At 54.5% G+C, this 25,681-nt stretch overlaps 3 protein-coding genes across 8 annotated transcripts in view; 2 read left to right on the top strand and 1 right to left on the bottom strand.

Annotated features, from left to right (window-relative positions):
- Positions 1-33: 33 nt before the first annotated feature.
- On the top strand, positions 34-6,396 carry RNF25 (ring finger protein 25). 2 transcript variants are annotated; one of them, XM_026491935.4, is made up of 10 exons: positions 34-170; positions 2,477-2,551; positions 2,798-2,900; positions 2,991-3,058; positions 3,151-3,220; positions 4,371-4,442; positions 4,540-4,683; positions 5,043-5,132; positions 5,419-5,553; positions 5,756-6,396. In XM_026491935.4, exons 1-10 carry the CDS (start codon positions 130-132, stop codon positions 6,332-6,334), a joined length of 1,377 nt encoding a protein of 458 aa, XP_026347720.2. In that variant the 5' UTR covers positions 34-129; the 3' UTR covers positions 6,335-6,396. The 2 variants fall into 2 exon arrangements, with proteins under 2 accessions (XP_026347720.2, XP_026347721.2); XM_026491936.4 differs by having other exon boundaries at positions 74-170; positions 5,040-5,132.
- A 437-nt stretch (positions 6,397-6,833) lies between these two features.
- On the bottom strand, positions 6,834-10,484 carry LOC113250450 (mitochondrial chaperone BCS1). 5 transcript variants are annotated; one of them, XM_026491939.4, is made up of 8 exons: positions 10,407-10,478; positions 9,030-9,398; positions 8,789-8,928; positions 8,396-8,590; positions 8,041-8,104; positions 7,638-7,807; positions 7,297-7,414; positions 6,834-7,142 (listed from the first exon to the last, which is right to left on the bottom strand). In XM_026491939.4, the coding sequence occupies exons 2-8, from the start codon at positions 9,347-9,349 to the stop codon at positions 6,890-6,892; spliced, it is 1,260 nt and encodes a 419-aa protein (XP_026347724.3). In that variant the 5' UTR covers positions 9,350-9,398; positions 10,407-10,478; the 3' UTR covers positions 6,834-6,889. The 5 variants fall into 5 exon arrangements, with proteins under 5 accessions (XP_026347724.3, XP_026347722.3, XP_048070298.2 ...); XM_026491937.4 differs by having other exon boundaries at positions 10,350-10,436; XM_048214341.2 differs by lacking the exon at positions 10,407-10,478 and adding an exon at positions 10,264-10,378.
- Positions 10,485-10,558: 74 nt separating this feature from the next.
- Positions 10,559-25,681, top strand: part of ZNF142 (zinc finger protein 142) — a 23,848-nt gene continuing 8,725 nt past the window's right edge. Inside the window, exons 1-9 of the mRNA XM_026491942.4 lie at positions 10,559-10,776; positions 11,043-11,190; positions 12,725-13,039; positions 15,541-16,140; positions 17,245-17,412; positions 18,336-19,160; positions 21,098-21,275; positions 22,021-24,946; positions 25,472-25,577. Coding sequence (XP_026347727.3) covers positions 12,760-13,039; positions 15,541-16,140; positions 17,245-17,412; positions 18,336-19,160; positions 21,098-21,275; positions 22,021-24,946; positions 25,472-25,577 — 5,083 coding nt within the window. The 5' untranslated portion in view covers positions 10,559-10,776; positions 11,043-11,190; positions 12,725-12,759. The remainder of the gene's footprint in view (positions 10,777-11,042; positions 11,191-12,724; positions 13,040-15,540; positions 16,141-17,244; positions 17,413-18,335; positions 19,161-21,097; positions 21,276-22,020; positions 24,947-25,471; positions 25,578-25,681) is intronic.

Genomic DNA, 25,681 nt, shown 5'->3' with positions numbered 1-25,681 from the left:
CACTAAGGACCAGGAGTCTACGGTTGCCTAGAAACGGCCGCTAGCCTCCATGCCTCCCTCCCTCCTTTAACTTGCCGCCCCTGACTTCCCCGAGAGTATTTCCGGTTCCGGCTGTGGGCCGGAGAAGACATGGCGGCGTCTGCGTCGGCGTCTGCAGGGGAGGAGGACTGGTAACTTTGGGGGCATGGGCTTTGGCTGGCCGCCTGGATCCTGTCCGGGGGAGTTAGTAGTGGCCGCGGATGGTCCATACGGCGGGCTTGTGGGGCGGAGCGAGGGAAAAGGGATGACAGAGACGCTGACATGTCTTCTAAGAGAGCTTCTGTACTGGGAGCCCGAGGGTGGAGGGGCACTGATCTGATGGGAGAGGAGGCCGGATCTGCGCCGGCCGGGCCAGCTCGGGCTGCGCCTTCTCTGGCTCGATCCCCTCTTCTCCGGCCTCACTTGTCCCTTTCTCCTGAAGTGGATTTGCTCAGGGTCCCGGAGGATGCCTGCTTAACAGCTCTCCTCACCTCCCTTTCACCTCCTGGAACCGATGTCCTCCAGCCCCCTTTCCCCTTGGATCAAACTATTTCCGCCGAGGCTTTCCTCAGCCGTCTCCCTCCCCGACGGCACTAATGAGGACTATTGTCTGAATAAAGCTTTACACCTCACAAAAAGCTCTCCTAGTCCTTCTCTGAAGCATTCTCAACAAGAGACCAAAACCTGGAAGGACTCTGGGATTGGAAATAGGATAAATGTGGGTTCACTCCATATTTTATTAGCGTGTGATGCTGACCAGGCCACCTAGGCTCTGTGAGTCAGTGTCCTTAGATGTAAAAAAGTGGGTGTGGCATCTACCTCAGAATAGTTGAGAGGATCACGGTGGATTTGTAACATAAAAGCCTACTTTTTGTAACCAAGGTTAGGGTTGAGGGGACTAGATGAGGCCTGAAGAGGTACATCGATTGCTAAAAAGTACATAGTTATGACGAGGAATCGAGGTTATCTGACTCCGATGAATCTTATGTTTTTAGTACTAGGACATTATAGAATCCTCCTGCCGGCCCCTCCTTTTTGTCACCACCTTACCATCATCCCATTCCATACCTCACATCCAGGGCCCAAGTCACAGGTAGGGTGGGTGAGGTATTGAAGTGCCTGTTGATGGAGGTTAGGCCTCAGTGTTTTATTGATTCAGGGAGCCCAGCCAGTGTTGGCCTTTTTGAGACCATCTAGTCTCATGTTTTCACCTTGTTCAGGGGAACTTTTAAGATTCTGAGGAGACACTTTGAGCCATGGAGAGGGCAGTAGTGATTGCACAGCTAGCTTGTGGTGCTCTGAGACTCCCACACTTATGTCAACCAAAACTACTCCACAGTTTTCCATTTTATATTTTGAGGTGTCTAAGACTTAAAAAAAAAATTTGAGAACCAGTAATATATGGGCCATGCTAGGGCAGTCCTGCTCTTGTTAAAGAAAGAACAGTGACTATAAGAAAGGAAACCAAGCATGTGTCTTTACATGCATTACCTGGGTAGAGCTGTAGACTCAGCCTATCACTAATCTTCAATGGCTGTTTCTATAATTAAACATGTGTGTCCTCTCATTTACATCAGGACCACCAGATCCTGACCTAAACACGTTGATCTAGATCAACTAGATAGCAAGGGTGATAAATGCATTGAATACTAATTATATCCTTCCTTCTTTCCTTTTAAGGGAGAAGGTTATATACAAATAGGAGAAAAGAGAATATAGACTAGCTACTATGGCCAAGATATTATTAGGTACTTTACATAAACAACTTTTTATCCTCACACTAACCCTAGAGAGTAGGTGGTATTATCTATATATGGTAGACAGTGTGACTCAACCTCGGAGAGATACTTACTCAGATCATGTAGCTGGTAAGTGATTGGTACCTATTACTCCAAAGCTGGTGGTTCTTCTACTACATCACGGCCTTTATACCACCTCGGTCTCTTTTTCTGTTCAGATTGTTATCTCCTTTGAGTAGGCTTAGGGCAACTGATACTGGCAGTATGTGTAGACACTGGGATCCACGTGAATAATGGTGTAGGGAAAGCCAGGAGTGGTATCGGTAACCTTGATGTGAATCAATGGACATCTGATTTCTGGGTCAGAGAGATGGCCAACCAGCAACACGATGGAAGTTAAACAGGGAGTCAGGAAACCTGGCTCTGGTTCTAGTTCTGCCTCTGTTAAACTTTGATATTTGAGCTAGTCATTTCACCTTCCTGAGAATCCCATTTCCTCATCTGTTGACAAAAATGGCCCCTTAAACTCTGATTCCCATGCTTCCTACCTGGCCACTTGACAACTTAAGAAAACATACTTCCCCCATTTTTATGGAGGTTAGCACGAGCATGCACTCAGGCACATTGCCAGTTTTCTATAAAGCCAGCCCTCACGGGCTCTAGCAGGCTTTAACGGGGAGACCTATAATGGTGAGTCAATCTCCCCCCTGTCTCTCTAGGGTACTTCCCTCTGAAGTCGAGGTGTTAGAGTCTATCTATCTGGATGAACTACAGGTGGTTAAAGGAAACGGCAGGTACGTATTCAACTAGAGGTGGGCAGGAGTCCCCTTAGTAACGAGAGGATTCCACGCAGAATCCGTGAGCCTTGATTCAGAGAAAATGCTGTTCTCATGGAGACAAAGACGACTCCTTTAATCGCCCCCATAAGAAAGAGTCCAGTGCTCACTTCCTCCACCCCCTTTACTGTCTCACCCCCATCTTCCCTGGGCCTCAAACTTGTGCCGGGTCACATCCCTGGTCCCCACTTCATCCCCCCACAGATCTTCACCGTGGGAGATCTACATCACCTTGCACCCTGCCACCGCGGAAGACCAGGATTCACAGTATGTGTGCTTCACTCTGGTGCTTCAGGTCCCAGCACAGGTGAGGCCTCTGCTTTGTGGCAGCAAAGGGAGGAAGGGGAGAGGCCCTAGGGTGGAGTGCTTTAGCAGTAATGTTATTTTCTCCCACTAGTACCCCAATGAGGTGCCACAGATCTCTATCCGTAACCCCCGAGGACTGTCAGATGAACAGATCCACAAGTAAGTTGGGCTGGTCAGAGCAGGGGAAATGGGATACAGCTCGTCTGGTGAGGGGAGGGGGCAGGACTAATGTTTGCTTTGCCCTTTTCCAGGATTTCACAGGCACTGAACCACGTGGCCAACGCTGGGCTGGGTACTGCCATGCTGTATGAACTCATCGAGGTAAGAGGTGTGCTAGCTCAGGAAGCTGTGAGAGCCTTTTCTCTCAAGGGAGGTAGTGGGCCTAGAATCTTACATCTGGAGTCATTCATTTAGTTCTTGTTTAGGTGAGGCCTAAATCCAAAAAGAAAAGATTTTCGTCTGTTTCCAAGAATTCCCCTCAGAAGATAGTTCTATAGCTTCCCCAAGTGGCCTATGCTAGTATCTTGAAAAGGACTTTTTCTTTTTAATAAAACTTGGATATTCTTAATTCCATTCCAGTGCATTCTCTTGGCACTGCAACCAAAAGTAGCCAGAGATAGGAACCTTGCCTAGAGGGTTTCGCCACGAATGAACATTTGAAGGCTTGCCTGCCTTTGGAGCAGACTAAGAAAAAAAGTCCTGGTTCCTTTACTCAAGAGTTTCTCCCCTAATGAAGTTAACAACCCACAGGGACCACCCTGAGCTACAAGTTCACATACACAGATAACTTCTGTTGCTTGAGATTAAACGCACGCAATGAAGTACAGTCTTGTTTTCCTCAACTTTAAGTTTGGAAGAAAAATGTTCAGAAAAGAATGAAGGTGGGCGGCCTGGCGTCAGAGTGGGCTTAGACCACTGTAGTGCTTCTGAGGCCAGCCTCCACAACGCAGCTTTGAGCTCCGTGGAATTCCAGAGTATTCGCTATTCAAACAGCAGTGCACATGAGTTAGTTCTTAGCCCAGCTCGATGCCTTTGAGTTCTCTGTTGGGGTTGTCCAGCCTTGACTTTTTCTGAAAGCTGGCTCCAAGAACAGACTTTTTGGGGGAGTGATAATTGGGGGGGGGGGGGGCTAACCAAGGAAGGCGTCCCAGAAGATAGGAGTGTCAACAGAACATTTGGTTCTCTCCGGGTGTATTATTTTCATTCCTGAGATGTATTAAAGGTGATTGAATGCGTGGAAAAACAATGAAATTGGATTTTGCAGCTGGGTAGATGTGGCGGGAGGGGCAGGGACATGGAGGATTGATTCCAGGCAGAGGGAGCCTCTCCAAGACAGAAACGTGTGAACACAAAGTACCACACTGGCTTGGTAGGACGTGGTCCTGCAGTCCCTCCTGGGAATGGTGGACAGGCTTTGTTCACAGTTCTTGCCCCTGCCTCCCTGTTTGAACAGTGTCTTCTCTCCTCTCAGAAAGGGAAGGAAATCCTCACAGACAACAACATCCCCCATGGCCAGTGTGTCATCTGCCTCTATGGTTTCCAGGTGGGTTTCTCTCTTGGGACCTGAGGTCAGCTTGGGACGGGCAGTGGAGGGCTCACGAGAGCTCTGACGCCATACCCTATGTCCGTCCTCCCTTCAGGAGAAGGAGGCCTTTACCAAAACACCGTGTTACCACTACTTCCACTGCCACTGCCTCGCTCGGTACATCCAGCACATGGAGCGCGAGCTGCAGGCTCAAGGCCAGGAGCAGGAGCAGGAGCGGCAGCATGCCGCAACCAAGCAGGTCAGCTCGCCGGGCCCTGCGCTCACCCTGCGCTCACCCCGGACTCACACCCTTTTCTGTCCCTCTGTGGCAGTGACTCTTCACCTTCTTAGGGTCACAGATACCTTTGAGATTAACAAAAGCTCATCTCTGTCCAGAAAAAGGGGCGTTCTTATATACCCATATACACATTGCATGCAGTTTCAGAGTTCCCAGACCTCTAGGGAGGCAGCCCCTGCCCTGTCCTGCTTCCCTGCTGAACCGTATGCCAGGGCCCTCCGTCCCCGCCCTGTGCGGATTAGGCTGGCTGACGGGGTTGGGCAGCTGGTGAGCACCAGCGCTGGGAAGCAGGGCTGTGATCTCTCCTCTATTTTTAGAAGACAGTCGGTGTGCAGTGTCCGGTATGCAGAGAGCCCCTCGTGTATGATCTTGCCTCACTGAAAGCAGCCCCCGAACCCCAGCAGCCCATGGTAAGGGGGACTCCCTTCTCATCTGAGCCAGGAATAGGGGCATTCTCCAAGGCGGGAGGGATGGCATCTTGTCAGCCTCGAATGGGATCTCTGGAATTGGGCTTCCCCTGCCTGGGACCTCTCTGCAGAGCTGCAGCCCCCACTAGGCTAAGGATTTAGGAGCCCAAATCTGAGGGACAAACCCGAGAACCTCATGCAGATCTCCTGAGGCAGTCCTGAAAGAGCAGGGGTTCGAGTCTGCCTTCTCTCTACTTTTTCCCGGGTCCTTCTGCTCCCTCCCCTCCAGGAGCTCTACCAGCCCAACGCGGAGAGCTTGCGCCAACAAGAAGAGCGCAGGCGGCTCTACCAGAGGCAGCAGGAGCGGGGAGGCATCATTGACCTTGAGGCGGAGCGGAACCGGTACTTCATCAGCCTCCAGCAGGTGAGGGAAAGCTTTCTCACTCCCCCCTTACTGCCACCTACCTTCCCACCAGCACCCCTCTGCCATGGTCCTAGGGTGAGCTTCGTTCTACCGTTGAGGATACAGGCTGATGGTGGTCAGCCGCAGTAGTGAGCGAGGGGCCTGCACTTCCCTGCTGTAGGGAACTACATCTCCCTCACTGCATCTACTCACTTCTTTCTAGCCTCCTGCCCCTGTGGAGCCTGAGTCGGCTACAGATGCCTCCAGAGGATCCCACCCGCCCACTGCCCTTGCCACAGAACTGTCCACCTCATCAGCTGCCCAGCCCCACCTGTCGGCTCCTCTGCCTGGGGCCTCCCAGTACACGTGTGAGAAGATTCCGGGGCCTGGGCCAAATCAGCAAAGGTTGGGCGAGACCCAGAAAGCTATGCTAGATCCCCCCCGGGCCAATCGAGGCGCCTGGAAACAGCCTGAACGGAGGCACCTAAAGGGAGGGGAGTGCCATGCCCACAAAGGTACCAGTGACACCCAGGAACTGCCACCTCCTGAGGGGCCCCTCAAGGAGCCCATGGACCTAAAGCCAGAACCCTGTAGCCAAGGGGTTGAAGGTCCCCCCCAAGAGAAGGGCCCTGGCAACTGGCAGGGTCCCCCACCCCGCAGGACTCGGGACTGTGCTCGCTGGGAGCGCTCCAAGGGTCGGACACCGGGTTCTTCCTACCCCCGCCTGCCTCGGGGTCGGGGAGCCTATCGTCCTGGTACTCGAAGGGAGCCCCTGAGCCTGGAATCTGAGGATGGTTCCTAGCGGTACTGTGGGGGGCAGGGATTTGGGGGGGGCAGGGGGGGCAATAAAGAGATTTGGCCTTGTTTGGCTTTCTTTGCTTAGTGGCACCTGGCCTGTACAGTAGGGCTCTTTCTGAATTTCTAGCAAGACTGGAGCGTGGCAGAACAGCCCCAACTTTGCTCTGAAGTCCCATTTTCCCAAGAGATCAGGGTCTGAATAAAGGCAGGTCTGACATCTCAGCTCGTGTGCTGGGTTTCAGGAAAACTGGTAGATGCCAACATTTCAGCAGAACGTGTGGGAATGTAACTTGCACACACCCACTGCGTATACATCCACATTTTTACACATACACATTTTTTTTAAAAATTGAATGCCTTTAGACGGGAGACTGTACTTCCCTGTCTGCCATAGTGTCTCTTCCAGCTCTGCCTCAGCTGATCCCCCCAGCACTTGCCTCTGTGGATGCCTGAGAGCCCCTGCTTTTTACTTAAAGACCAGAATGGGGAGGTCAGAGACCACAGTGGTGCAGCAGGTGTTTATTGAGCTAGAGGAAGAGAGCGGAGCACAGCCTGCCCGTCACGTCCTCACAGACTCAGCGTTGTGAATTGCCCCTGCAGGGTCATTTTTATACAGCATGAAGTAGCCCTGTACCTGGGCAGGGCTGATCTGAGTTGTCACTTGAAGCACGCGTCCTGCAAAGGCCTCAGCCAAGGAAGGTGCTTGCCCTGGATAGAACCTCTGGAACATCTGGGTCAGCTGCCAGTGTGAGCAGTAGCCCACGTACTCCTTCATGTCTACTCGTCCAGGGCGTATCAGGGCAGGGTCCAGCCTAAGAGGACAAGGCAGCAAAGGCAGAGTCACAGGCCCAGGTACCACGAGTACCCTCCCAGAAATGACAGTCCCTCCAGATCCCCTGATCCTCCCGAGGTGCTGAGGGGGTGGAGTCTTGCCTCACAGCCTCAGAGGGCCTCGCCCCTTCTTACCTGTCAACATGGTTGGTGGTCATGAACACAATGCGTGCCTCAGTGGATGCCACGCCATCCAAGGCATTGAGCAGTCCGCTGAAGGTGAGGCGACCTAGACCTTGGTACTTGACTGGGTCTAGAGGAAGGCAGAGAGAAAGCGCGGCTGGTCATGACCCTGCTTAAACCCTCTACTCCCCACCACATTCCTTAACAGATGAGCGCCTCTTGTGGACTCCTGTTGCCAACCCTCCGTCAGCCCTCTGGATTTCCACTTTCTTTCACCGCTCCTCACTTACTCCTTTATCTCATTTACCTTCATTTAGAAATGCTGCCCCTTCCCTCAGACTCCCCTCACTTACTCTCTGCCGCTAGGTCTCGGCTAAGAAAGGCTGCATCCACGTCCTCCAGAAGCACCAGGCTCTGTTGCGGGGCCACGCTCAGCAGGTGGTTGAGCCGGTCATCGGAGAGGCTGGAGTCCGTAAGACTCAGGAGGCAGATGCTGTGCTCCAGTTCCCCAGCCAGGGCTGTGCTATGGAGGATGGGAGGAGAGAAGGTGGGCAACCTGTGAATCCGTTCTTGGGCCCAAATGCTTGTCCTCACCATCCTGGGTGGGTCTTAGAGACCTAACCCTTCCATCACCCGATCGCTTCTCATGTCCCACATTTATCCTGTTCCCTGGTCCCCACATCCCACTCCCTTTCCAACCCCACAGCCTATTTTTTCTCCAGTTTATGGATTAAGAGAAAATATAACCCTACTCACATAAAACTGCTTTTTCCACAACCAGGGGGCCCATAAAGCAGGTAGCCACGTCTGTAGGGAATGCCTAGGAATACAACCAAGAGGATCAAGACCTAAAATGAATTCATGCACTCTACCCCCAGTGTCCACATTCATTCCCAACCCTGCCCCCTGGTGGCCTGATGACCTTGGTATGGGAAGAAATCACCCCCCATGGCAATTTTTCTTTCCCCTTGATCTCTGGGAAGTGGGCTAGAGCTTTATAGTCCTCCCCCCACCCACCCCCCCTGCCGTCTGGCCACCGAGACCAACCTGTTTCGCCCTGCTCTGACACCACATCAAAAACAGCCTGGCCAAGACCCCAGCTGCTGCTCACCTCTGTCAGTGTACCACTTGGGGTTATCAATGAATTCCCGGACGTCTCTGACAATTCGATCAGCCAGACCCTGTCCTAGAACCACAGAATTCAGTGGCCGCCGCCGGCGTGGATAGCCAAAAGGACGCCATTCAGAGCCCATGGCTGTGTACATCACCGTCTTCCCTTCCTCCTGCTGCAAGGCCAGCTCTCGAGCTGGGGGGGGGGGGGGGGGGGCGATAAGACAAAGCCAGTAATGCCTCTTTGTCGTGCAATTAGGCAGAGCTCTGCCGAAACAGCTTCCCTCTTAGTCCCCTGGGCTCAGATTCTCCTCTCCAAGCTTCCCTTGCTCTGATGTCAAATGCCCCCATCCTTGCAACCCTCCACGTAAAGTCAGCCTGTGCCATCCCACACCTTCCTCCAAGATGTTGAAGAAAACCTTTCGGTCAGTGCCCAGAGCCGTGAAGGTGACAGATTCCCAAGGGGTTCCTGTCTGCAGGTCTATCATCTGCATCTCTCGGCTTCGTTCCACTCGGATCCATTTCCCCTGATACCTGAATAAAAATGGCCAAGGCGGAGTGAATGAATGGGTCAAATCCAGCTCCCCTCATTCTCCTTTTCTACTCTTTGAGCCCATCCTGGTTCCCAACCTTACCAGATAAAATGGTTTCCAGGGCTGGGGACAAATTCAAACTTAGTGGAGATACGCCCACTCTCATGCTGGAGGTACGAAGTCTCAACACTGAGGTGCTGAGTACGGGTACTGTGGCGAGTGAGCCAGCTAAGCAACCAGGCATAGCTTCGGTCTCGAGCAGGGACTTCCAGTGTGATCATGTAATGGCGCCGGAATGCCACCAGGCCCAGTTGGGCACCCTTCCGGGCCAGGGCCAGGGCTGTGCCCACACCCACAAGCCCAAATCCAGCCCCAAAGTAGGGATTGTCCTTCAGGGCCAGAATAAAGTCTGAGAGGGGCATCTTGAGAGGGAAACACGGAACCTTACAGGCTCTGAGGTATTTTCAAAACCTGGGGGTGGGGAGCAGTGGAGATGGGACAAAGCACAAGATTAGTTTAGAAACTGGACTCCGCAATTCCTCCTCACCCTTGCCCCCTCCCTCCCGCAGAAGCCAGCTGCAGGAAGGACAGGTCAGTGCTACCGTGTCTTTCAATATCCTCTGTGGGGAGGAGGAGGTACTGGAATGCAGGAGCTGAGACTCCGCGATAAATGTCCTTCAAATACCCTGTCCTTTACATGCTCAATTGCTAATGTCCTGTTAGCCCTTTATTGCCTCCCAACTAAACTGCCTCTTTAAAATTTATTTTAGTTCTTGAAATGTCATCTTAATGGGTCTCTCCACCTACTGCTTCACCAAATTGCTACACAGGTATCCAGAACGTTCTTCATAAAGTCCACTTCAATCCTATTACTCTCATGACCTCCAATGGCTGGCTCTCCAACAGATCCTTGAATTAGGTAAAAATTCCTCTGCCAGGTACTCAAAACCTTCCACAACACGGCGCCTACCTATCTTTCATTGCTCAGGCCCCAATACTCCCTGTTGTACAAATATGCAAACAACCTTCTCCTTGCTCAAGCAGGTCTCTTTACTCGGAATGCCCATTCTAATTGATTCCTTCCCTCTCTCCAATCGAAGATCTGTCCATTTGCTGCTTCCTCCACGGAGATTTTTCCCGAATTCCACCCCCCACCCCCAATAAAACGTGACCTAGTCAAATTCTAGAGATCCCGAGGGATAGGAGGCTACGTCGTTTCTAATACACCTTCCCGGCCCCTGCCACTTTGCGCGGCGCGCAGGGGGCACGCGGGGCGGTGAACTGACAGCCGAGACCACCGCCGAGGCTCAGAGTAGAATCCAGAATGCCAAAATACCTATGCATGGAAGGCCACAGACAAAGCCCTTCCCCCTCCCGGCCCTTGTAGGACGCCCAGAAACCCCTGCCGAACACCCTCCACACCCTGGCTCGCGCCTCCGGCGGCGTGGTCTGGAGCAACCCGTCACTCCGCCCCCTTACCGCCATGACTCTCTGGCCCTCCCTCTCAATGGTTTCAGCCCTGCACACTTGAGGGAAGTGCCGCTCGGCCCCGCCTCCGCGTTCCTTCACCTACTTCCCGCCACACCCACCCAGCGGGCCGTGCCGCTCTGCCCCACAGCTCTCGATGGTACTCTTTGCGCTTCTCAGTCGGGGGAAGAAGCAAGGGGAAACGCCGGGGAAAACCATAGAGAACCCCGCCGGCCGACGAGGGAAGAGAGAGCGGCCTCCATCGGCTCGAAGTCCTGGAGGCGGCTGGGCCGGAGGCGGTCGCACAAAGGGAGTCCCGGGAGGCCGCTCCAGCGGCTGGAGGACCATAGAGACGCAGCTCCCGCCCGCCCTGGGCCGGGAGGTGAGTGAGCGGCTGCCGGGCGGGAAGTAGTAGGGGGTGCGTGTGGAGCGGGCCGGAGGCAAAAGTTTCTCGAGCCGCAGGATGAGGGTGGGCCTGGGCGGCGGGACCCCTCGGGAGGAGGTGCTGAAGGGAGCACGCCGACGATCGGGGCCCCGGCGCATCACAGCGGCAGTCCTGGTGCCCCATCCGCGTCACTGCTCTGGACCCCGCCCGGTTACCCGCTGCCTCTCATCAGGACCGTAATCATGACGATGCTCCATCCCAAGCTTTGCAGGTTACAAAACGGCTTTCCCATTTGCTGGCTCTTGTGATTCTCGCTCCCGCCCCACGTTGTGGACGCTGTCATCACCTCCACTTTACAGATAGGAAAGCTGAGGCCCTGGGAAGCGAGGTTACTCTGTCTGCGGCCGCACGGTGAGTCAGAGCCGAAAGGCAGGTGGAAACCCGGGTGCCTCGGGTCTCATTCTTTCCGCAGGCCCTCTCTCCACCTTAATTTGTCCTTTCTCTTCCTCAATGCCTGTGCCCCAAAGATAGGCTCATTTCTCCTCTTCTGACTACCGGTCTCCCACCTCACCCGCCTTCCAGCGGCTGAAGGTTCAGGTTCTCCACCTACACCGACCTAGTCCTCCCCCGCAGAGCGGTGATAATATTCAGTAAGTGGAGGCTGTGGTTTCCAGAGAACCCTCTGACCTCGGAAGTGCACTTCCCAGCTACCTTCTGAATCCCCTGAGCCAGGGTTTTGAGTTGCAGGATTTTCACCTGCAGCCTGATTTCCTAGTCCTAAGCCCTCACCTGAGGTGCATGACTCAATTTCATGAAGCGATTACCGTCGTTCTTATACATTACTAATTATTCAGCTTCAGCTAATGTTAGCCCTGGATAACAGGATATGCAGTTTAGTTGCCATTCATTTCTCCATTGTGTTCTAGTGTTGTCAATATGAGGCTGTAGTCAGTGAGTTTGATATTTTTTCACGTGGGTTGCTTTATACCTAAGGAACCACTGGTTTGTTATCTTTGTAGAAATCTGGCTTTCTCTGATGCATCTCCGTGTCTTCAGTTCTTCACTAGAATCTCATCTGTCTGACTTGCATAGATGTTGTGTTTGTGTTCAGTGAAGTGGTAATGTCAGTTAATTGCACCCAGAAAGCTCCAAGTCTAGGGAGGGAGATTGATAAGTAACAACGGTGCCGTGTGACAGAGTTTCTGACAGAGCTAGGTACAAGGTGCCATTGGGACCCCACAAAGAGTAACTTCTATGAACAACGTCAAGAAGCCTTCATAGCCAAAATGACATTTGTGTAGATTCTTAAAGGACGGGAGTTGGTAAGACAGATGAGAGAGATGGAGAAGGGGAAAAGGTCCATCTGATGGAGAGAGAGAGAGAGAGAGAGGGAGGCATGTGTGAGGGTATGGGAGCAAAAGAGGATGTGGTGAGCCTGGGGAGTGGCAGCTCATTGATATGGCTGGGTCAGAGGTCTGTTAAGGAGCGAGGTGGAAGATGAGCCTGGAGAGGTCAGCAGGGCCAGATCCTGAAGGACGGGCTTTAGACCCATACTAAGGAATAGTGAGATCACAGTATGGTAAGAGGGGAAGGGACCTCTGAGATCCCTTGGCCCCAGTTTTGTTGCAGATAAGAAAACTGAGGCCCAGATTGCTTAATGATTTCACCAAGGTCACTTAGCTCCAAGAAACATAACCTTCAGTCTTTAATATATTGGCCAAAACTTATTGGCTCTCTCCTAATGCTGATCCCTATTAGCATCTGTTTACTTTTTGTTCTGAACATTGTTGTAAAAAGAAAACTTCTAGGTTAGCTAGGTGTGGCATGCTGCCATGCAAGGAAATGCGTAAGTGGGCAAGCACTGGGCCATGCCCCCACACCAATGGGAAAGAAAGTGAGATTTCTAACTCTGTTTTGTTCGGTTTCTCTTGCATTGGCTTATCAGCACATAAGGAGACCACAGAACACCAGTCAGTGGTGATGACAGATCCCGTGTTGGACTCACAGCCAACCAACAACACTGGGGAGATGGATGGACTGTGCCCTGAGCTGTTGCTGATCCCCCCATCTCTCTCCAACCGTGGAATCCTGGAGCCCGTCCAGAGCTCCTGTCCTGCTGGGAGCCCCACACCTTTGCCTGCTGACCCAGGCTGCCTGCTGGTAGAGGCCACAGCAACCGAAGAGGACACAGGGAACATGGAGATCATTGTGGAAGCTGTAGCTGGAAACCTGTCCCCAGGTGCTCCCGGAGAGACCCCAGGTACCAACACAGTCACTAGCAGTCACTGGGACAATCAGCTCTGAGGTTTTGGCTGTGCTATTTTTGACCCTTCTATATAAATACGATGAGAACACAAGGTAGCATCTTATTTTTATTCTTAGAGATGTTGTCATTTGATTTGCAGTTGGTGAATGTTGATTGAAGGCTGGCAGGGTGGTTCACAACATGGTACCAAGCTCTTGGCAGAGTCTATCCCTGCAAGGACTTCATGTCTGCTAGGCAGGAATCCAGAAGGGAAGACCTTTCTGACACCTCCACCCAATCCTTAAGCCTATAGCATATCGACCCTCCCACTCAGGAACTGCAGCCAGGGATTAGGCAAAAGGCCCAGTGTCTCTACCTCCCTGGGCTTGGCAGGGCTTCCCAGAGGTAATCTGGTATTTCCTTGCCCTAGTTTCTTGTGTGTAACATACGTAACTCATCCAAGGCATGTTGTCAAGAGTGGGAGTTGAGCATTTATATTTATGCTAGAAAAAAGATTCTCCCCTTTATTCTTCCCATATCTACAACTTCTTATTTTTAGGTAACTTCCCCGTTGTTAACTGCCATCCTCCGGCTACAGTTGTCACAACTTCTCTTGGCAATGTAGTATGGTGACAACGAATCCTGGGAAAGATTAGCTAATTTGATTAGCATAGAGTGTTTCTAAGCTCCTGTGTGGTGAAGCAAATAATAAAGAACAGACATGGGGAAAACATTTGCAATATATAAGGAAGAATTAAAATCTTTATTTTTTTTAAAGATTATTTATTTATTTATTTATTGGAGACAGAGAGAGATAGCAAGATCAGAGAAGGAGGGAGGGGCAGAGAGAGAGGCAGGCTCGCTGCTGAGCAGGGAGCCTGATGTGGGGGCTCCATCCCAGGACCCCAGGATCATGACCTGAGCTGAAGGCAGCCGCTCATCCAGCTGACCCGCCCAGGCGCCCTGAGTTAATCTCTTTAAAATTCAAAGAGCTCCATAATAAGAAAAAGAAAGGGTGTTTTTTTTTTTTTGAAAGAGAAAAACCTACATGCAATTCCCTAAAGAAGAATAAAAATAGTCAGTTGCCATAAGAAGGGTTAATCTTACTAACACACAAATAAATTCCAGTTAAAAATAATTATGAGGGGTGCTTGGCTGGCTCAGTTGGAAGAGCATGTGACTCTTTATGTCCGGGTGTGCGTTCAAACCCCATGTTGGATGTAGAGATTACTAAAAAAAAAATAAACTTAAAAAAATAATAATAATTATGATATGCCATGATCTCAACTTTGGCAAAAATTAAACATTTTTAGTAATACTTAGCATTGGTGGGAAAACAGATACTGTCTTATAGCTTACGGAAAGTATAAATTTAGCATAATCTTTCGAAGGTCAATTTATCTACATAAAAAATTTGAAGATATGCGTACTCTGACCCAGTAATTCCATTTCCAGGGCTCTGTCCTCTAGAAAGTGCTCACACGCGTGCACAAGAACACAGGGGTAAGGACGTCTAGAGCAGCCTTATTTACAAGGGTGGCAAATAACCCAAATGTCCATCAGTAAAGGCAAGACCTCATTTTGACCTGTCCATGCTTGGAAGTACTGTGAACTGGACAGAAAAATATTAGATTTAAAGGTACTCATTGAAAAAAGTATCTGATCCACAGCAAGTGGGGAGGAGGAAGGGGAAGCAAATTGCAGAGAAATGCCTTAGAAAGGCCTAAAACAATATAGACCAAATGGGGTGTGTAAGGGTGGGATTGGTTATTCTTTCTGTAGGTGCATCCCTGTCATTTGAATTGTTGCACTGAATTTTTATTTAAACAAAGAAATAATAAAGAGAAAAAGAACCACCGGAGTAGATGTGACACAGAGCTGGGCTGGAGTCATGGCTTTGCCATGAATGAGCGCAGCCGCCCTAACCTCCCAGAACTCGGGGTCCCTCTTCTCGTAGGGCAGCTAGAGGACCAAGTGAGTGTTTCCTAAGCCTTTCTTTATCAGGGTCCTGCCCATTGCTTAAGAAATGGCAGTGATTACCATGAACAGGATTTGGGTCTTTTGAAAATGGATGTTCTCCATTTTATGAATTACTGTGCCTTTGAAACAAATCTCTTTACAGAATGTGAAAAGGAACACCTTGTCATTTAAACTGCAGATATTATCCCCAGATTGTCATTTTCTTCTTTTGAGAGTTCCCGATTTTTCCTTTGGGCAAAGCATATTGCCTTTTCTTAATGCTTTCTGGACTTGGTTAATGCTTGGTTAATTCGTTTAGCAAATGTTTACTAAGTACCCGTTTTATGCCAAATATTGTGCTACATACTGGAAATCCAGATACATATGCAAATAGACTGTCCCTGACCTTACAGGACTTACAGTCCAGGTAGAAGACTTAAGGTCCATCTCCACCCCACCAGTATTAAAAGATTCACCTACATTTTATATTAGGAGCTAATGCCTATGAGTTTCGTTCCATCTGATTCCGTGCCTTTCTGTCGGTCGTCTGCCTGCAGGTGTCCTGGTAAAGGTGGTGGAGGTGTACTTCTGTGAGCGCTGTGAGCAGAGCTTCGCAGAGCCCACTCTGCTGGCCCTGCACCAGTGCACTGAGACCCTCATACAGCCTCTGCAGGGCCTTTCTGGCCACCCGTGCTCTGTAGAGCTGACCCCCAGCAACCTCACTCTCTCTGGCCCTCTGCAGAGCCAGGGCCCACCAGATAGCCCCCTGCCGTGTCCCGTGTGTAGACAGGAGTTTGCCCAGCCCCAGGCCCTGAAGAGCCACTTCAAGAGTCACCGGGGCACTCCGGACACCTTCTCCTGCCCAGAGTCTGGCTGTGCTTTCTCCGCGCAAGATCGCAAGGGTCTGCAGCACCACCTGAGGCAGGCCCACACCGCGGTTCCTGTGCCGTGTTCTTTCCGGGGCTGCCCCCTGCTCTTCGGGAGCCAGCAGGGCATGGAGCTGCACCGGCAGGCCCATTACCCTTTCCACTGCAACCATTGCAGCTTCATGGGCTCCAACGTCAAACTCTTCCGGCAGCATCAGCGGAGCCACGGGGCCGGGACGCAGGGAGAACTGTCTGCCCAGCAGGGTCTTCCATCCCAGGAGCTGCTGCCAGGTATGAGGCCAAGGCCAGGCAGCCCCTTGCCTGGAACGTAGCCACAGTCAGTCCCGTAGGAGAGGCAGTTGGTTCCAGTGCCATGATCGTGTGCGTGAACGCAAGGGGCTCTGGAGCAGTGGCTTAGCAGGACAGAATTACTGATTGACATGGGAAGGCCTCTCGAAACCTTGGGCCAGTCAATATATGAGACAAAGAGGAAGTCTTTGTCCATGACAGTGAGTGAGATTTGACTTTGGCGACACTGTGGCCTTGAAGTTATTGACTATTCTTTCTTGATTCGTTTCAGAACTTTCTGAGGGCAAAAGCTGAAATGTTCATCAGTGGCTGTAGCCACTGGTAGAATGCTTGTAGACTTCCTTTTAGAGCCAGTGGGATTGGGCCAGAGAAGCTGGAGTTATTTTAAAAAGAAGCCTTCGGCGGGGGTGGGGTGGCGCTTCACTGATGCTTCCTCCTCTTGGTCTCAAAAAGAGGGCATGGGGTGAATAGAGGAGAAGGAGGAGGAAATTCGGCTGGGAGAGGCCAGGATTCTGCTGAGAGACCTAGGCTTGCTAAGACTGGTTGGTGCTCTGTTCCCGAAGAGAAGAGCCCTCTTTCCTGGGAAATCATCCTCCGTCTTTGCCTTATTGAAGCAACTGTGTCTGTGGGGGTAGAAGGGATGGATCGGAGGGGACAGGGTGTGACCCTGAATTGCTGAGTTAGGCTTCTCAGTAGAGCAGTTTAGAGGTCCGGCTATGTGCAGCTGCACTGAGCCACCAGCCATTAGCCCTGGGGACCTGAGCCAGGGAAGTGCAGCCTACCCATGCTGTACCTCCCAGCCCCTTACCGCCCACTGCAGTGATTTCAAAGCCCTTGTCTTCGAGGGGTCTGAGGATGGCGTTATCTGAGGTTTGATTTGCTTTAGGTTTGGAGCATTAATGATAGCGTAGCTCCTGGTCTCCCTCTCCCTGTCTTGAGTGCTAATAAATGGGCAGACCTAGAATCCAAGTCCTAGATTCTCTTACACTAAATGGGGAGGGGGTGGGCCTGCCAGCCAGAAGGAGTACAAGCAGTCACTGCTGTCGTCGGCCCCTGTAGACATCATCAAGTTTTATGTGTCTCCAGCTCCCAAACTGCCCCCTAGAGAGGGAGCGCCGTCAGGACAAGCGGATACGCCCTTGCCCAGGCAGGAGTCAGCGGACGAGGAGGACGTGGAGGAAGAAGAGGAGACTGGCGCTCCGAAGGACACCCAGAAAACCCTGGGGAAAGGCCAGGGAGCTCAGCAGTTAGAAGGTAAGGACGTGGTTGGGCTTGAATATCTTGGTGGTGGGGAGGAATGGATTGTGGAGAGTCTGGCATTGAGGCTCTGGGGTTTGGTTTTCTGGGCTTTGGTTCATTGCCTTTTGTTCTTAACCTTCCACTTTGACACGTCTAGTGGGAAAATGATAAATGCATAAAGACAGTAGAAATAGAGTAGGGGTAAACAGTTTGCTCTCCTGGGCTGGTTTTCCTCAGGCAGAAAGCTCTTGTGCAGGGAACGAGAAGGTGATATTCATCATACAAGATGGCAGACGTTACTGGTCAGCAGCCTGTCTTGTCTGGCATTGGGCCCACGAAGATTTTACTTCTGAACCCTTGCTTCCCAGTTTTCCAGCTCACTAGAACAACATTTGAAATGCATCCATCCCACAGGGAGCCCGTTTACTGTCAAGTGAATAAAAAAGATCTGATTGTATTTATGACCAGTTCTCTGTGATCTAGAACTCAGTGAACTAGTGTTTGGAAGCAGGAGTACTTGACCTTCTTCTTGTCCCTTCTGCATACTCTGTGCGTTTCTTTTCCTTCCAACCAACCCTGCTGATCCCACTGCCTACCCCCATGAACAAGGGCCGGAAGAACAAGAATGCTTCATCCAGATTGCTCTCTTGAGCAGCTCTAGACAAAGGCTTAGGAATAGTAGGTGGCTGGGTAAAGCACTCCAGATGGGTCTGCAACAAGGTCAGAGAAATCCTCGTGACTTTGCTTCTTTCACTACTTGAATTTCTCGTCTCTTTTTGGAGACGACCCTGAGATGCTATTATGAGAGTTCCCGGAGAGAAAGGGGAAAGGCCGCGTAATGTAGTGTCTGGGCACACGGTGGTTCTGCCGCTACCTGGCCAGCCCCTGACCTATCAGAGCATCTTGCTGTCAACCGTCTCTGCCTTTCCCTCTCCCAGGGGATGCGGCTTCTGGCCCCGAGTCCCTCTTCAAGACCCACATGTGCCCGGAATGCAAGCGCTGCTTCAAGAAGCGGACGCATCTGGCGGAGCACCTGCACCTGCACTTCCCGGATCCCAGCCTCCAGTGCCCCAACTGCCAGAAGTTCTTCACCAGTAAGAGCAAGCTCAAGACCCATCTGCTGCGGGAGCTGGGCCAGAAGGCGCACCACTGCCCGCTGTGCCACTACAGCGCTGTGGAGAGGAACGCGCTCAACCGCCACATGGCCAGCATGCACGAGGACATTTCCAACTTCTACTCGGACACTTACGCCTGTCCTGTGTGCCGGGAGGAGTTCCGCCTCAGCCAGGCCCTGAAGGAGCACCTCAAGAGCCACACGGCGGCGGCCGCAGCAGGGCCCTTGCCCCTTCGCTGCTTTCAGGAGGGCTGCAGCTACGCGGCCCCCGACCGCAAGGCCTTTGTCAAGCACCTGAAGGAGAGCCACGGCGCGCGGGCTGTGGAGTGCCGCCACCACTCCTGTCCCATGCTCTTCGCCACAGCCGAGGCCATGGAGGCGCACCACAAGAGCCACTACGCCTTCCACTGCCCGCACTGTGACTTTGCCTGCTCCAACAAGCACCTGTTCCGCAAACACAAGAAGCAGGGCCACCCGGGCAGCGAAGAGCTGCGCTGCACCTTCTGCCCCTTCGCCACCTTCAACCCCGTGGCCTACCAGGACCACGTGGGCAAGATGCACGCCCACGAGAAGATCCATCAGTGCCCTGAGTGCAACTTCGCCACTGCCCACAAGAGGGTGCTCATCCGCCACATGCTGCTGCACACCGGTGAGCCGCCCCCCACCCCTGCAGTAACCGGCCGTGTTGTCACACGAGCCCTGACAGTGTGCGAGACTCGTGAAGGGCTCCGCGTCCGTTGTGTTATTGGACCCAGTGTTCCTAGAGCTAAGTCTACCATTCGTAGTTTACAGACGAGCCTTACAGTGAGTGTCACTTGTCTAGTAAAATGGTCAAGCTAGGATCGGAGTCCAGGCAGCCTGAGCCTGGGCTGTGACCACAGTGCCGCTGTGTCTCCCCCTTAAGGCCGTGTGCAATTCTGCCTACCCTCGGGCGGGCTTGGAGGGGTCGATACCCAGCCTGTTAAAGCAAAGAAACCCAGACCGGGAGAGATCCCTTCCTTTGCGATTCAGGTTTTGAGAACGTGCTTTGAGAGATGGGGGGGCGAGGGGACTGAGCCGTCCACACTCGGGAAAGCCTTGGCAGCCGACTCAGACCCTTAATTGGTTGCCAGCATTATACTGATGCTTTGGCAACCATATTAGGCTTCCTGTTACAGCATCATCCCATTCGTGATCTCTAGGCAAGCATCAGTGGGGTGACAAGACATTTTTTAAAAAATCTCATCAAAGACTCTAGTTTGGGAGGACAGCTTTTAGGCAGCTTGGGGCAAAGCCATTGTTTCCATTGATAAGTTCATTTCTGTGCATGCCTTAGTCACCACATCTCATTTTTCTGAGGCCCTTCATAAAACCTCCCATCTCTACAGTGCTCTTTAGTTCGCCAGGTTCTTTTGTATTATCTCATTTAATGCGTAGTAACAGTCTTGCAAGGAAGGCAGGTAAAGGAGAGAAACTGAACATTTAAATGGCCCATTTTGGGATCACACAGCTAGTATTAGAACCAGAGCCAGAACACCTTTTCGCTTGCCTTTCACCACAGGGAAGCGGGCTGAGCGGGTAGGCAGGGATCACAGGGAAGGGTCCTGAAGGAATGTGCCCCCAGCTTCTTGCCCCATTCCATGGACAGCTCTTCCCTGAGTTCTTGCTGGGCACTGCTGAGGACTTTGGGACGTCTCGTTTAATCTTCTCACCAGCCATGAGCAGTCAGTATTTTTGTTGCCCCCCTCTTTGGAGACAAGGAAACGGAGACTGAGAGGGGTTACGTGACCCATCCACGGCCTCATAGTAGTAGTAAGCTGGGATCTGAACCGCCACTTCATAGCTCTGGGTTTCTCTGTGCCTCAGCTTCTTTCTCTGTAAAATGGGGCAGTCCTAGCACCTGCCTCATAGGGCTGTTGGGAGGAGTCAGTAAGAGGGGGCATTTTTTTTAAGATTTTATTTATTTACTTGTCAGAGAGAGAGCACAAGCAGGGCGAGTGGAAGGGAGAGGGAGAAGCAGGCTCCCCGCTGAGCAGGGAGCCCGACGCGGGGCTCCATCCCAGGATCCTGGGATCATGACTTGAGCCAGAGGCAGATGCTTAACTGACTGAGCCACCCAGGCGCCTCAAGAGGGACATTTTTATAAAGTGCTCAAAGAGGGGCACTTCCTAATGCACGTTCTGTACGTGTTTGCTATTATTATCTTTATTAACGTGTTGGACTCCAGAGTCCCAGGTTCTTAACCACTATGTTGTATGGCCTAATTTTTTCTCCAAAACTGGAGGGAATTGGGGTAAGTGGAACAGTTGGCCGTTAGTGCCAACAAGGTCTACAGCAAATCCAGGTAGACTTGCAAGCTGGTTTTGGAAAGCACGGTCTTCACCGCCCGCCCCCCCCCACCCCCGGCTTCCCCCGTGTCGGAGCGGAGGAGAGGGCCGGGCAGCAGCACTGACTGTTGGGAGCCACCCCTCGGGCGGCGCGGGAAGCTTTCACTCCCACTTGTCAGCCGTGCAAGCTTGCGGGTTGGGGGATGATCTGTGTGCTCACTCGATCTGCGTCTGACCCGTGTTTCCTCCCCTCCCACCCCTCCCCCCACTCGCACGGAAGGTGAGAAACCTCACAAGTGTGAGCTCTGCGACTTCACGTGCCGAGACGTGAGCTACCTGTCCAAGCACATGCTGACCCACTCCAACACCAAGGATTACATGTGCACCGAGTGCGGCTACGTCACCAAGTGGAAGCACTACCTGAGTGTGCACATGCGGAAGCACGCGGGGGACCTCAGGTACGAGCGTGCGCGCCCCCGCCCTAGCCCAGGGCGCGGACGCTCCGCTAGCCTCCTCTTGAGCTCAGCGTGCTCTCCTGGCCCCAGCGCGACTCCTCCTAGTGGCCCTCTCTGCTCCTCTCGTCTCCGTTCTGGTGCCCGTAGCCCCGTCTGCACGGGGAGAGCTCTCTGGGCTCAGCGAAGGGAGTACAGACCCAGAGTCCAGGCCTAGCCCTGAAGGTGTCCCTTAAGCTCTCAGAAGTCCAGGCCTGGCAAAGTCAGGAGACAGCACTTGGGACCCCAGCCCTAGCCATGTTCCCCATCCAGGCAAGCTCCCCTCTGCCCTGCGGCCCGGCTGGCCAGGGGGTCTCTCCTGAGCTTTCACGCCTCTGTGGGAGAATGGGATCTAGGCACAGAAACCTGCCCTGTGAGGCCACAGCCTGGCAGCTCCTTCCAAGGCCACGACGGGTGGCTGCTTCATGCGGTCTGCCCTGTGGGGAGCAATGTAGAGTAGGGGTTGGAGCACAAGCCCCAAAGCTGGCTCTCTGCCCTTCACGTCCTTTGTACCCTGAGGCACGTTAGTAACCTCTGAGCTTGAGTCGCCTCCCTTGGGAGTAGATGCTATGTCGTGAGACAGCGGCAGGGAATGAGTTAGATGACACGAGTGCCACACTGAGCAGAGCCTCGTGCACAGGAAGTACTTACGGGCTGGTTACGAGAGATCGAGCATGGTGACTTTGCTGTCCCTCCCCCCCCCCCCCACCAGATACCAGTGCAACCAGTGCTCCTATCGCTGCCACCGGGCCGATCAGCTGAGCAGCCACAAGCTGCGCCACCAGGGCAAGTCCCTGATGTGCGAGGTGTGCGCCTTCGCTTGCAAGCGCAAGTACGAGCTGCAGAAGCACATGGCCTCCCAGCACCACCCGGGCACGCCGGCCCCGCTCTACCCCTGCCGCTACTGCAGCTACCAGAGCCGCCACAAGCAGGCCCTGCTGAGCCACGAGAACTGCCAGCACACGCGCCTCCGTGAGTTCCGCTGCGCCCTCTGCGACTACCGCACCTTCAGCAACACCACCCTCTTCTTCCACAAGCGCAAGGCCCATGGCTACGTGCCTGGCGACCCGGTGTGGCAGCTCCGCTACGCCGGCCAGGAGCCGGAGGGGGCCAGGCCGTGCCCGACGCCCCCTGCCGCCTCCGAGCCCTCGGGCCAGCCGTCCGCCCCACCTGAGGGCCCAGACCGGGCCCCTGGGCCTGTGGCAGAGCCCCCCTCGGACCCGGCCCCACCAGAGACCAGTGAGGAGGAGAGCGCCGGGAGGCAGGATGGCGGGGAGGGTCCGCAGGGGGACGACCTGGTCGGCAGCCCCAGTCCGGCGGAGGTCGAGGAGGGTGGCTGCACGCTCCACCTGGAGGCCCTGGGGGTAGAGCTGGAACCTGTGGCTGAGCCACCCCTCGAGGAGATCGCTGAATCCGCGCCTGTGGCGTTCAGGCCCCTGGAACCCTCAGGGCCCCTGAGACTGGAAGGGCCAGATGGAACTTTGGCAGAGCTGTCTACCGTGGAAGGTGCTGGGACGTCTGGCTTGGGTGCTGAAGAAGAGCCCGTTCTGGAAAAGCCAGTCCCTGAGGCCCCTCAAGATCCCCCTTCCTCAGAGGAGCCCCCTGACAGCTGGGCGGGGGCCTTCAAGGCCACTCTGCCTGCTGAGAGTGCTCCCCTCCCCCAGTTCCCTGAATCGGAGTCCTTACTCAAGGCCCTCCGGAGGCAGGACAAAGAGCAAGCCGAGGCCCTGGTCCTGGAGGGGCGCGTTCAGATGGTAGTGATCCAGGGCGAGGGCCGGGCCTTCCGCTGCCCTCACTGCCCGTTCATTACCCGCCGGGAGAAGGCCCTGAGTGTGCACTCCAGGACGGGGTGCCAGGGCCGCCGAGAACCCCTGCTGTGCCCCGAGTGCGGGGCCAGCTTCAAGCAACAGCGAGGCCTTAGCACCCACCTGCTGAAGAAGTGCCCTGTCCTGCTCAGAAAGAACAAGGCTTTGCCCCAACCGGGTTCACCCCTCCCTCTGCATCCCCTGCCCCCGGGCACCCAGGTCTCCGAGGATGCAGAAGGTGGAAAGCCCCCACCTGCACCGTTAGAAGTAGAGCTAGTGCTCCCCAAAGATGCTGCTCCTGTGCTTCCCAGGGAGCCGGAAGAAGTAGAGGAGCCTCCTGGCACCCTCAGCGTCTCTGCAGCGCGCCCTGCAGGAAACACCTCACCCGCAGAGACCCCTGAGAAGTTCCACTTCGAGCAGGGCAAGTTTCACTGCAACTCGTGCCCCTTCCTGTGTTCTCGGCTCTCCTCCATCACCTCACACGTGGCCGAAGGCTGTCGGGGGGCGCGTGGCGGGGGAGGAAAGCGAGGGGCCTCCCACACCCCGCCCGTTGCCTCCCTCCTGAGCCACGGGGACGCTGCCTCCCTAAGCGGTGGGAGTGCAGAGCGCAGCCCCGGGCCTGGGGACGCAGCTCTGGTTCCCAAGCAGAAGGGGGCTCGCTTCTCCTGCCCCACCTGTCCCTTCAGCTGCCAGCAGGAGCGGGCCCTGAGGACTCACCAGACCCGCGGCTGCCCCCTCGAAGAGTCTGGAGAGCTGCACTGTGGCCTCTGCCCCTTCACGGCGCCTGCGGCCGCCGCCCTGAGGCTCCACCAGAAGCGGAGGCACCCCGCCACGGCCCCAGCCCGCGGGCCCCGGCCCCCCCTTCAGTGCGGGGACTGCGGCTTCACCTGTAAGCAGAGCCGCTGCCTGCAGCAGCACCGGCGGCTCAAGCACGAGGGAGTGAAGCCGCATCAGTGCCCGTTCTGTGACTTCTCCACCACCAGACGCTACCGGCTGGAGGCCCATCAGTCCCGACACACGGGTGTGGGCCGCATCCCCTGCAGCTCCTGTCCGCAGACGTTCGGCACCAACTCCAAACTGCGCTTGCACCGGCTGAGGGTCCATGACAAGACGCCCACGCACTTCTGCCCGCTCTGTGACTACAGCGGCTACCTTCGCCACGACATCACTCGCCACGTGAACAGCTGCCACCAGGGCACCCCCGCCTTCGCCTGCCCCCAGTGCGAGGCCCAGTTCAGCTCCGAGACGGCGCTCAAGCAGCACGCCCTACGCCGGCATCCCGAGCCGCCCCCCGCGGCGCCGGGCTCCCCGGCCGAGGCCGCCGAGGGCCCCCTGCGCTGCCCCCGCTGCGGGCTGCTGTGCCCCAGCCCGGCCAGCCTGCGAGGACACACCCGCAAGCAGCACCCGCGGCTGGAGTGCGGGGCCTGCCGGGAGGCCTTCCCCAGCCGGCCGGCCCTGGAGGAGCACCGGCGGCGGCGGCACTTCAGCCACCGCTGCCAGCTCTGCGACTTCGCCGCCCGGGAGCGCGCGGGCCTGGTCAAGCACTACCTGGCGCACCACGAGCAGGCGGCGGCGGTGGCGGCCCCGGAGGGCGTGGGGGCCGGCCAGCCCCCTCTGCGCTGCCCCTTTTGTGACTTCACGTGCCGCCATCAGCTGGTGCTAGACCACCATGTGAAAGGGCACGGCGGCACCCGGCTCTACAAGTGCACCGACTGTGCCTACAGCACCAAGAACCGGCAGAAGATCACCTGGCACAGCCGCATCCACACGGGGGAGAAGCCCTACCGCTGCCACCTCTGTCCCTACGCCTGTGCTGACCCCTCCCGCCTCAAGGTAAGGCCGGGGGCCACGCGGGCCAGGCATGGAAGGCAGCCGGGCTGTGGAGGAAACTCCCTGCGGTCTCCGTCAAGCCCCTTCACGTCTCCAAGCCTCAGATTCCTCCCCTGTGAAAGAGGGGGTGATACTTCCTAGGGTTGTTGCAGAGATGAAATTCCATTGGACGCGCTTGGTCTGCGACAAAGGCATGTCATAGTTCGGTGGGGTTCTAGATAATAACGGCCAGCATTTATAGAGCACTTACTGCATGCCGGACGCTGTAATTTTAATCCTTGCAAAACAGGAGCTATAGTTACTTCTGCCGTTTCTCATCTTAGAGATGACTAGACTGAGAGTTGGGGGCTGAGCCCCCAAAGGCACAGGTAGGAAGTGGCAGCGTGAGATGGGGCAGAGCAGGAGGCAGGCCCGGTGGGTCAGGGTGGCGTGGGAGCGGCCAGACCGGGGCGCCCACTTGGTGACGGGAGTACGGCTAGGGTGGGAGCACCTCCGTTGAGGACCGTGCTCGGCTCTTCCCTCCTCCAGTACCACATGCGGATCCACAAGGAGGAACGGAAGTACCTGTGCCCCGACTGTGGCTACAAGTGCAAGTGGGTCAACCAGCTCAAGTACCACATGACCAAGCACACAGGTGAGTCTGCATGGTTTGGACGGGCCCAGTGGGGTACCCCCCCACTCCCGGCACACCCAACCTCCCTGAGTTGGCAGATGTCCTTACTCCGATTCAGGGTGCAC

This window comes from Ursus arctos, unplaced genomic scaffold (genome assembly GCF_023065955.2).
Source record: "Ursus arctos isolate Adak ecotype North America unplaced genomic scaffold, UrsArc2.0 scaffold_1, whole genome shotgun sequence".
Lineage (NCBI taxonomy): Eukaryota > Metazoa > Chordata > Mammalia > Carnivora > Ursidae > Ursus > Ursus arctos.
This window is presented reverse-complemented; position numbering and strand designations above follow the sequence as displayed.